Source organism: Phasianus colchicus, chromosome 6, assembly GCF_987193195.1.
Source record: "Phasianus colchicus chromosome 6, bPhaCol1.hap1.1, whole genome shotgun sequence".
Taxonomy (NCBI): Eukaryota; Metazoa; Chordata; class Aves; order Galliformes; family Phasianidae; genus Phasianus; species Phasianus colchicus.
The window spans coordinates 51,211,474-51,222,478 of record NC_143441.1 but is presented as its reverse complement, the minus strand read 5'-3'; the positions used below and the strand labels follow the sequence as shown (position 1 = coordinate 51,222,478).

General features: G+C 48.9%; 1 protein-coding gene and 1 long non-coding RNA gene across 5 annotated transcripts in view; one reads left to right on the top strand and one right to left on the bottom strand.

Annotated features, from left to right (window-relative positions):
* Window positions 1-62: 62 nt before the first annotated feature.
* On the top strand, window positions 63-2,605 carry LOC149917622 (uncharacterized). The gene is made up of 3 exons (XR_016467944.1): window positions 63-1,339; window positions 1,627-1,720; window positions 2,518-2,605. It is a non-coding gene; the product is annotated as an uncharacterized LOC149917622 (long non-coding RNA).
* The window catches only part of GJC2 (gap junction protein gamma 2), a 31,591-nt gene continuing 22,326 nt past the window's right edge, over window positions 1,741-11,005 (bottom strand). For 3 of the 4 annotated variants that reach the window (XM_090143255.1, XM_090143254.1, XM_031607805.2), the window contains one exon: window positions 1,741-6,492. In XM_090143255.1, the coding sequence (XP_089999381.1) occupies window positions 5,225-6,472 (1,248 nt within the window). In that variant the 5' untranslated portion in view covers window positions 6,473-6,492 and the 3' untranslated portion in view covers window positions 1,741-5,224. Of the gene's footprint in view, window positions 6,493-9,967; window positions 10,265-11,005 lie in introns of those variants that run through there. The other variant, XM_031607804.2, reaches the window with a different exon arrangement.

Below are 11,005 nucleotides of genomic sequence, written 5' to 3'. Positions count from 1 at the left end.
TGGCCACGCCCCCACAGCAGGGCCGTGAGGGTCCGTGCGTTAGGCGTGGGGTGGCTGCTGGTGGGAGTGGCAAGAGGAAAAAAAAAAAAAAAAAAGTGAAAATGGAAAAGAAGCTGGAAGCTTTTGTTTTAATTCTCCATGTCCCTGAGTCCATCGCAGCACTGCAGCTAGGGTCTGAGAGTGGAGCAGGTGGGGAAAATCCATCGTTCCTCTGCACTCAAAGCTCTCAGTGCAGCGTTGGTGGCAGGGTGACAAAATGCAATGCTCCTGACCAAGCCCTGTCCCAAAGAGGACCTAGAATCATTCCGGTTGGAAAAGACCTCTGAGATCCCCAAGTCCAGCCCCATCCCACCCCCACCATCCCCGCTGACCACATCCCTCAGTGCCACATCTCCATGGTTCTGGAACACCTCTAGGGATGCTGACCCCTCCACCTCCCTGGGCAGCCTGTGCCAATGCATTATTACTCTTTCAGAGAATAAATTGTCCCTAATATCCAACCTGAACGTCCCCTGACAAAACCCCTCTTTTACTATCACTGTTACCTGGGTTCAGAGACAGACTTCCACCATGCTACCAACTGCTTTCAGGTTGTAGCCTCCTCCAAACTGAACAGTCCAGTTTCCTCAGCCACTCCCCATTAGCCTTGTGCTGCAGACCCTTCACAGCTTCGCTGCCCTTCTCTGGACATGCTCCAATGTCTTTCCCATAGCAGGGGGCCCATACCTGAGCACAGCACTGGAGGTGCGGCCTACAAGAACAGAGGGACATCCCCCTAAACCTCCTTGGGAACATCCAAGCCTCAGAAACAGCTTAGCTTACTTTCTTCTGCCTTTCTCTGGGGTGCACAAGTTGTCATCCACAAACTCTCATGATCTACAGTTGTTCAACCCCTGACCTGTGCATTAAATGCTCCACTGCCCTAGGCAGCCTGTTCCAGGGGAAGAACCTTTCTTTCATCCCCACTAGACCCTCCCCTGACAACTTCACATGAGATGAAGGCTGCAGGGGTCAGTGCCACAGCAGCACCGCTAAGTTCAGTCATCAAAGTGTGCTTCACTTTGACATCAACCCAGCACCCAACAGCAAGGATGAATTCCCCCTATTTCCCAGAACTTGCTCGTTTAAGGACACCTTGTTAATTAGCAATTTTTTTTTCATTTGGTTTCTGTAGCACTGAGGCACTCATGGCTGTGGACCTTCCCCCTGGACTCCCAGCAGAGTCCCGTTATTCTCTGCCTCTTGGTAGGAGCCAGTGGAATCCTGGAGACACAGCAACTGCCAGAGGAATGGAGGGAAATCACCCAGAGGCTTGCAGAAGCCTCTTTGGACAGAGGTGGTGAGTGAATGTGCCTGTCCGTTCATGGCAGGAGTAGAAACTGAGGTCTTTAAGAAAACCGAGGTGTTAAGAATGATGGAGATGTGGCACTGAGAGACACAGGCAGTGGGCGTGGTGCAGATGGGTTGCTGTTGGACTTGGGGATGTCAGGGGTCTTTTCCAACCTGAATGATTCTGTGTTTCTGTGATTCTCTTGCAAGGCAGGTTTTCTCAAAGGGCTGTCCCATAGTTTACTCTGCTGCAGCCGTAACTTCTCCCGGACTCAGCAAAGTTTTTTCACTTTTCAGAGCACAGGCTTTCCTAGGCAGCTTCAGCTCCATGCCTGAAGGAATTGCAGGCAGTGATTCATCAGGGAGACAACACATCCCAAACAACCAGAAGGTCAACTACTTCTTAAGGCAAAAATATTTTGCAGTGATTTATAGCTGTATGTGGGAAAATAGAGGTCTTATATGGCCAAAGCAGGCAAACAATAGATGGGGAAGAATTTCTTTTCATCAACACTCGTCCTCCTTCTCACGGAAACATCACACACTTTGCACACTGTAACAAAATGTAAGTTTTATTCCATTTTATTAGTAATGGACGTGGAATAGCCGGTTGAAGAGTCGGGCTAATGTTTCATTCTCTTTTGACCAATGCTTAACCTAACTACAGTCCAGATGGAACATTTACACTGAGAAATACTTAGAGAGATTCAACCTCATACTCAAAAATTTTCTAGTACAAATACAGTTAGTACATAAAAAACGAAAAAAAAAATATCCCAGAAACTTCATAACAGCACAGACTGGTTATGGCCTTGAGTTAAGTTCAAGTATTTTCCAGTGGAATGCAATGCAAGCAACAAGGTAATCTGGCTTTTACATGGGACATTCCTGGCCCTGAATGGTAAGAACAGAAATGCAAGGGCGGGCACTTTATCCAGCAAAGCTTAGCGAGAGAATCAACATTTATGATTAGTTCAGCTACAGAGCTAAACCCGTCTGGAGTGTGAACGAAATGACTAACCTGCAGAAAAGAAAGCAAAGCATTAATTATACTACTGGCATTTCTTCCAAGGCCGATGCTGCCTGTCATCTGCTTGAAATTCCTCAAGCCGCCGATTTGGTTTGTGGTAGGGCTTTTGCTTGTGGTTATGCATACTTTACCTTCCTATCCTTTTCCTGCCTTAACAGACACAGTAAAGACGGGATTTCCCTTCCTGCTCTGGAAGAGGTCACTGCTGCGGAGACATCGATGCCTTGGTGGTGGAGGTGACTCAGTGGAGCACACAACATCCTAAGAGCTCCAAAGGGCAAGCAGTGGAAGAAAAGGGGAAGTGAGCAATTCGATATATCTAATTATAATAATAAACCTCCATATTTATAGGGCTATCTGACTCATGCTGGTGGCTGGAGGAACAGGGTGGCTTCTTCTTGGTATAATGAGTGTATGGGAGCCTGGCAGCCCACCACAAGATTCTGGCATCAAGTAGTCCTGCCAGCAGCGTGCCCTTGTGCTTCAGTCCCTGTCAAAAAGGTTGGAAAAAAAAAAAATGGGAAAGTGAGATCAGCCCTCATTTGCAAAGCATTTTATGCAAGAAAGTTTTCAAGCCCTACAGATGAGCAGGGCTGGCTGGGAGGACGGCAGAGTGAGCAGTTATCCTGCCTGATGAAGGGCTAGTATCGAACACCCAAGTGTCTGCCCCGGCTCTAGTGCTCATCAATACTGCAATTATTGACTCCCACTATGGAAAACAGTGTGTGCGTATTAAATGTGCTGGTGACACCAGCCTGGAGGAGGCTGCAAATCTGCTGCAGGACTGCCTGCCCATCCCTCTTGGCATGCTGGATCCATGGCATGGAAATGACAGGCTGGTGAAAGTAGGGTTTCTTGGCTTGCAGCAGAGCTAAAGGAGATAAGAGTCTTCAAACACCCCAAATCTTCAAGGGAATAAGCCCTGGGCTGTCTGTTCCTTCACGATAGCACTGCCAGCAGCACCCAGTCTCCCTGCATTGCCTGAGTGGGTGGGTACCCATATGTAGAACAAGGAGCAGCGTGGGCAGATATGTTTGTCCTATCACCATGCTGTGAATTTTTTGAGCCTTTCATGGAAAATTCACATTACAAAGCATCCCTGCACGCGATGTGTGTGTGCTGCTACAGACCAGTGCTGCTGCATGATGCACTGAGCCTCCTGTGGGATGCAGTTGCCTTTATCCAAAGAGAACAACTCCAGCAGCAAGAGCAGGCAGCGCTCCAGGCAGTGCCTCCTGCGGGATCGGGAACAAGCCTGGAGCTGTCTCCAGACTGTTACTCAAAGCCATACCAAATATTTGCAGCTGGATACCTCATAGAACATTTATTTGCATCTTTTAAAACCTACTATTTGCTACCTGTGCTGTTCTCCGGGGGCAGTGCACAGCTTTCGTAATGGCTGGGGAGAACAGATAGCCTCAAGGCTTCCAAAGACTGATCTAAGGGTCATGAGTAAGCCTATCAAGAAGTAACATGAAAGGAATAGTGGCATGAGGGCTTGTGTGTGCTGGCATGGCTGTAAGGGAGCAGCTCAGCACAGGAATGATGTTGTGTTCTGTAAGGATTTAATTCTTCCTTGTAAAGTTTGATCTGGAAGGCTCTGCCTACTTTGCTTCCATGGTGGTGAATCACCACAAGCATCTCAAGAACGCCTCAGCTCCAGGATGAAACCACCCACCAAAGCACATCCAGCACCAGCAGGAGCCTTGGAGCTCTGCAACTGCAAGGAGACTGCCTTAAAACCAAGCAAAGCCAACAAAATCTCTCCATACATCAGGGGCAACCTTCTTGCTGCTGCCCTGGGTCCTGTCCCCCAGGTCTTCTGCTGAGCTCCCTAGCAAGTGTATGGAAACCTGCCCGTTTCCCACTGACACTCCTTCTGGATCCAGCAAGTTTTCCCAGGGAAAGTGGAAGGCTGTAAAATTACCAGAGGGTTGATATCACATTTATATATATATATCTATGTATCTATATTCACACACACATGTTCATGTGTCCATATATATACTGACGTGTACACACACACGCATCGTATACGCGCTATGCATAGGTCTGCTGTCTGCCACTATGTATAACAGTCTGATTAAACAGAAAAACAAATCTGCCAACACTGATCTTCCCATCTTTACTCAAATTTAGCACATGAAGAAGTCAACACCCTTTATGACTTTGTTTTCCTGGTTGCAAAAAGGCACTTTCTGATGATGTGAAGCAGCAGTTTGTTAAAAACACTGTAACTGCAGTGATTCCCATCTGTAGCAAGCGCTACACAGGCACCAGTACGAGCAGCAATGTCACTGCCAACTCACACTGCGGAGTGTTTGGCCGTATTTGCTTTTTGTTTCTGCACAGAATAAAAGACGAAAACCATCAGTGCTGTGCTATACGTGCACCTCTGCTGCCTTCGCTTCCAGTGCTGCCTGCTGTGCGCTGAAAAATTCCGGCGAGACGTTAGCTGGGAGCGTGCCGTGAAAGTTCATCGACATATCAGTCACTTTCCTTTCTAATCATGGAATCGGAAATTAATTTTGATTAAGGATATTTAGTAATTAAAGGCCGTCTGACTGCAGCTCTGTGTGTGGAAGCTGCTCTCTGCTTCCATCACAGCGGGCTGTCCAGCCTCGGCGGGATGCAGCAGTCGCCGTCACTCACTGGAGGTTCCCGGCTGGAGAACGTGTTGGAAAGAGGAAGGAAATGTCTTTTGTTAATGCACCGGAAGACAGTACTAAATTGGTCTGAAATTCCTTTTCTCTCTTGACTTCCACAGAAAAAATGTGTCTGTGCCCTGTGAAATAAACTGACATACTGAAAACCAGAACCCAAAATAAAACCCCATTTACACTGCCCTCTCTGCTGCCAGACAAGCTATATCCACACAGACGTCTTTCCATCCTTACTGCTGGAGCTGCCTTTCTCCAAGGACGCTTTGGGCTTAGTGCTTTGCTTCTCCTGGGCGGTGTTAGCCCTATTTTGCTCTACCACTGTGCCACCCGAGGCAGGGCTGCTGGTCCGGGAGGGCTGCGCGTTGCCCTGGCTGCTGCCATAGCTCTGAAATGCTATGTCCAGCTGCTCCTGGGCCACTCGCAGGTGTTTGTGGAGGGTGGACAAGTCCGCTGGGATGTTCTCATCTGGGCTGGTGCACTGCTGCTCCTGCGCAACGTTAGCCAAGTTCTGCTCGTGAGCCATCAGGCTGTTGGGGATCTTGGTGGACTTCTCCGATTTCACCACCAGGTTGTACTCGGGGGGGCAGGAGATGTTTTTGGGGTAGGCGTAGTTGTAGGGGGGCTGCCTGAAGCTGTTGATTTTCCGGTTGCGGATGGCATCTCGGATGGTCCCGAAGCCCAGATGGAACATCTCACACATGTTCAGCAGCAAGCACAGACAGCTCACCACATACATAACCAGCAAAAAGATTGTCTTCTCTGTTGGCCGGGACACAAAGCAGTCCACCGTGTGAGGACAAGGCAGTCTGTTGCAGACAAAATAAGCTTCTACCTCAAAACCATAAAGCAAATACTGCCCTATCAAAAAACAAACTTCAAACGAAGCTCTGGTAAGCAGCTGGAAGACGTAGATTTTCATCAGTCCTTCCTGCTGAATTCGCCTCCTTCCATCGTGCTTTTGCTGCTCTTTGCTCTTGGGCTTAGCTTTGGCTTTCTCATTTTCTGCTGTGTCGTCAGAGATCATGGGCTCCTCTTCATCCGCCTCCATCGCATCCTCCATGTTGCGCACCGCCTGCCAGTTCAAAGCAAACTGCTTCTTCTTCTTGAAGCCCTTGAACTTCTTCTCCTCCTCCGCTGACCGGGCGATTCGGTGGATGGCGTAGCCCAGGTACATGACTGAAGGTGTGGATATCATGATGATCTGGAAGACCCAAAACCTAACGTGTGACAGCGGGGCGAAGGCATCGTAACAGACGTTGTCACAGCCAGGCTGCTTGGTGTTGCAAGTGAACTTGCTTTGCTCATCAGAGTAGATGGATTCTCCACCGACCGCCGTCAGGACGATGCGGAAGACGATGAGCACGGTGAGCCAGACCTTCCCCACGAAAGTGGAGTGGTTGTGGATCTCTTCTAGCAGGCGGGTGAGAAAGCTCCAGCTCATGTTGGTCATAAGGGCTACTCAGTTATAACCTGCAGGAAGAAGGGGGAAAAAAAAACACATAGCTGTAAGTTAACATCCCAACAACACATTTGTTGCCTGTTTCAAGATGGGAAGTTCTTGGGTAACTAATAATGAATACAATACACCATGGAAGCCACCTAGGCACACAGAAAGGTGCTCAACTTGTGCTAGCTGCTTGCTCACATGCCATGGGCTCAGGCATCTGGGCTGAATGCGGGAACAGGGGATGCTGAAATATCTTTCATTACTGAACCTAGAAAAATGCAAATAATCAAAAAAAGAATGGGAATATTTATATTTACAGGCTGATGTCCCTTTTAAGTCCCTCTTGAAAAACAAAGCAAAACAAATGCTTAAATCAAATGCAGACTCTTTTATAAATAAACCTTCAAAAGCTTTCGGAGAAAACCATGCATTTATTAGAAGACCTGGACAGCTGGAGAGGAAGAGGAACCATTTTGTGCTCAGCTTGCCTTGCAGTGAGGTCTCAGCCTGAGCTCCCTGGCATCATTGGAGTTCCTCAGCCCTCCAGGCATCATTAAAGGCAGGTGGTAATTGTATATAATTGTACTGCCTGGGCTGGCAGACACCTAGGGCTGAGAGCAATGGGGAAAGCACCCGGACACGAAGGGCATCATGCTGGGGGACGATGGGCCCTTACCCTTGAGTAGCAGAGAATGGGCTCATCCTTTCTGCAAACCTGCATCCCTCCTCTGCACCAGGCTCGTAACCTTCATTGAGAGCCCAACCTACAGCAAACCTACCTAAATCCCTGTGCTGCCCCACAGCCCTCTCATTTACAGAGGTAAAATTCAAGGAGGACGAATCATGCCACAAGACATTGGCATGACACCAGACAAGAGTCTGGTCTCAGCTCAGTTTTGCAGCACTTTTACATGGAGACACCAAATCACACCCCAAGGTTTGCACTGGAGGCTCTGACCCCATGGACTGGGCCTGGAGTGTGAACAACCATGAGCACAGGAACAAGAAATGCAACATGATTTGCTCTGTTCTCCACATTTTGCTTTCCTGGAATGTTATTTTGTTCCTGCTGCTTCTTAGGATGGGCGCCAAGCAGCTCTGGTTTGCTAAGCGCTTGCCTTGCTGCTGCCCTGGGAGGTAATGATACGGCCCAAGGCTCAAGATGCAGCCAAATTCTTCCACTGTCGAGGGCTCCCGAGAGCCAGCAGATGGAATTTTCTAACCCTGCTATTTCTAGATCAAACAAATCCTCTGCGAACCCAAACTTCCGAGTCTTCACACACCAGAGGGGGACTGTGGGAGCACTCTGCAGATGGTGCTGAGGAATGTTCCTGTCCTGCAGCTGGGGAAACTGAGGCAAGGAGTAAGGAAGCAACATGCCCCAGCTGGGAGAAGAGGTGAGAAGGTCTCCTGTCTCCCCTCAAGTCACCTGCTGAAGTTCTCCATGCTACATGAACAAGAATCTCCATCTCCTGCCTCAGAAATGATGCCTTGGACCCAACAGTCAGTAAAGAAATACTGTTGCAGACACAGTGGTTCAACCACAGAATAATGTGGAAAGTGATCCTAACAGTGCTATTCTTTATTTATTGGAGAAATTTGGTTTAGTATTGCATTATTTAATTTTAGACTGAATATAAGGATAAAGATTTTTTACAATAAGGATGGTGAAGCACTGGCACAGGTTGCACACAGATTTGGTGGGGGACCCATCGCTGGAGACACCCAAGGTCAGGGGATGGGTCTCTGAGCACCTGGTGGAGCTGTGGGTTTCCCAGTTCAGTGCAGGGGAGATGGACCAGATGGCCTTTAAGGATCTCTTCCAACTCAAATGATTCTGTGATTCTACAACTATTTAGGGATGGGACATCACCCCTTGTGAATGCCTTTGGCTTCTTTTAGACTCAGTAGTCCCCCTTCAAAGCATCCCAGTCCTTCCTTTGCTTTGTGTGCCTATTCAGTCATGAGCAGAATGGAGCATTATACAACTTGCAGGATTCACGCCGGCCCTCAGCCAAGACCCAGCAGGTAGGGGTGGCAAGAGAAGGCACTGGGGTGCTGATTGCCCTTTGTGGGATATGGCACATCCATCCCTGGAACATCTGTGCAGCCAGGGCAGGGTTGGAGCTTGGGTAGTTGACCCAGCCTGGTGGTCTCTTGTGCCACCCATCAGCACCCACAATCAGCTGCAAGCTCCACATTAAGCTTATTCTTTGTCAGGGAGCGTAGTGACAGGACAGGAGATAATGGCTTTAAATTAAAGATGGTAAGTTTAGGTTAGATAGTAGGAAAAAATTCTTCACAATGAGGGTGGTGAGGCACTGGCAGTGCTGCCCAGAGGAGCTGTGGACGTCCTTCCGGAGGCACTCAAGGCAAGGTTGGATGGGGTTTTGGGGCAACCTGGCCTGGTGAGAGATGTTCTTGCCCGTGGCAGGGGCTGGAACTGGATGGGCTTTAAGGTCCTTTCCAACCCAAATTCTGTGATTCTGTGATTCCATTACACAGTTCCCACAGGTCAGAGTTACCTCCCAGCAGCAGTTTTGGTGGGGCACTGAGGACTTGACAAAGGCAATGACGGCTTTTGGAGCAAATATTCAAGTTCTGACTTAACATTTGTTAGCACACACTGATTCCTCCAGGAAGCACATTTCAGACTGGAGCACCTGGCAACATTGGCTTAAACCCTTCATGATCCCCCGCATCAGGGAGAGAAATCACAAACTAACAGAACAACCAGAAGGCCACTGCTTGGAGAACACAATCTGTGAATACCAACTACCAGCCACAGCCTGTGCTCAGCCTGCTGTGCACATCTGGACAGGCAGCAACATGTGCAGAAAACAGCCCCCAGCTGCTCCTGCACTGCTGGGACCCTGCTGTGCCTCTGGGCATGACTGCACCTCAATGACTGCGTTGTGCTCCCCCGTACCCACTCACACAACAGCAGCTGAAGGAGACAAGGGAAGAATCCTCCTATGATCAGCCCACTGGGACAAGGACTGTGTGGGGCTGCAGCACGGAATGGATGGGGTCAGGGGGGTTTGTGTGGCTCAATTACGTGCAGAGAGATCCCAAGAGGGACCCAGCGTCCCTGCAGCTTGGAATCCATTCATTCCAGCTGCACACATCAGGCTGACTGGCACCGGGCACACGTTTCACTTCCAGACAGCTACAAATAGAAGTTGGGATCTCTCAATGCGACAGCGGCAATTCGAGTGCCTTCGGCTCAGCCTTAAAATAGTGGAAATCCCACAGAGCCAGCAATTAACTCTTGGTTCCACTTTCTTACCACCAAAATCCCCTCTGTGCAATTGCAGATGCAGCTGTTGGGACTGGGAAAAATTTTAAAACTTGAGTCTAAAAGAAGCAGAATGAGAAGAAAAAAAAAGAAAAATAGGAAAAAAGTATATAGATCTAGCTAGCCTGACGTCCTTCCTTTCTACTCACTTCCCACCCAGTTGTTTAAACCAAAGGGAAAACAATGGAAAATGTACTCACGGAGACATGGTGCTGCTTGCCCTCCTCCACCAGCATTCCTGCGCCTTGCCCTAGATAAAGTCCTGCCGTGCTCACGCCATGCTCCGCTGGGACGCCGAGCTCTGGGGCAGGATTTAAGGCTCTGCAGACCCCGCCTCTGGGGCAGCCCAGCTCCCACCCCAGCCCCTCTCCTTGCTGGGTGTCCCCAAGCTTTGGGAGAAGGTGCTATATATACTGGGCAGGAAGGAGGCATCGGTTTTTAAATCCAAACAAACCGCCGGGTCTGGTTTTAGGAACGGTGCCTGGAATTTTGCTGCCGAGCTCTTGAGTGGACTGAAAGTAAATTAATAGCATCGGCTAGCGGTGCTGGTAACAGATTTGTAAGACAGAGAGCATGACTAATAGGGAACATGTGGAAAACGCATTTTGGCAAAAGCTCCTTGGGTAGAGAGCTGGGGAAAAAAAGAATAAAAAGAGGCAAGGCTCTGTAGTGAGAAGTGATCTGAAGGTCCTGCCTTGCTGCTTCCCCTGTTCATGGATAGGGACAGCTGGAGAAGGGTTTTTGGGTACATTTTAGGGCTTTTTGGTCTCTTTGTGGAAGGAAAAAGAATTAATAAGTGTGGGAATGTACATGAAGCCTAAGGCAAGTGGAGAAGAGCCCCTGTTTCCTGGGGGCATCTCTCATCCCTGCTCCATCCACAGGGACCCTTATTGTTACCAGTGGGGTCAGAGCTCCAGGTAGCTGTGGGGTCAAAGTGGGGAGCTGAGGCAGAAAACCTCCCCAGGAGAGGAAAACAGCAGAAAGGATCAGATCCAGCCTTTGAGGGGTAAAAACATGGGAGGACACACATTTTGATAACATGGAACATTTGATTTATCAGGAACCTTCATCCCAAGAGGGTTCTGACTAAGCTGGATATTCCGAAGAGCCCAGGGGGATGTGGGGTGGCAATTCCTGCTCACTGGAGCATCTCAGGCAAGCAGCAGCAACACAAAATCATAAAGACCTAAAAGATCATTGAGTCCAACCATCAACCCATCAGCACTATGCCCACTAAG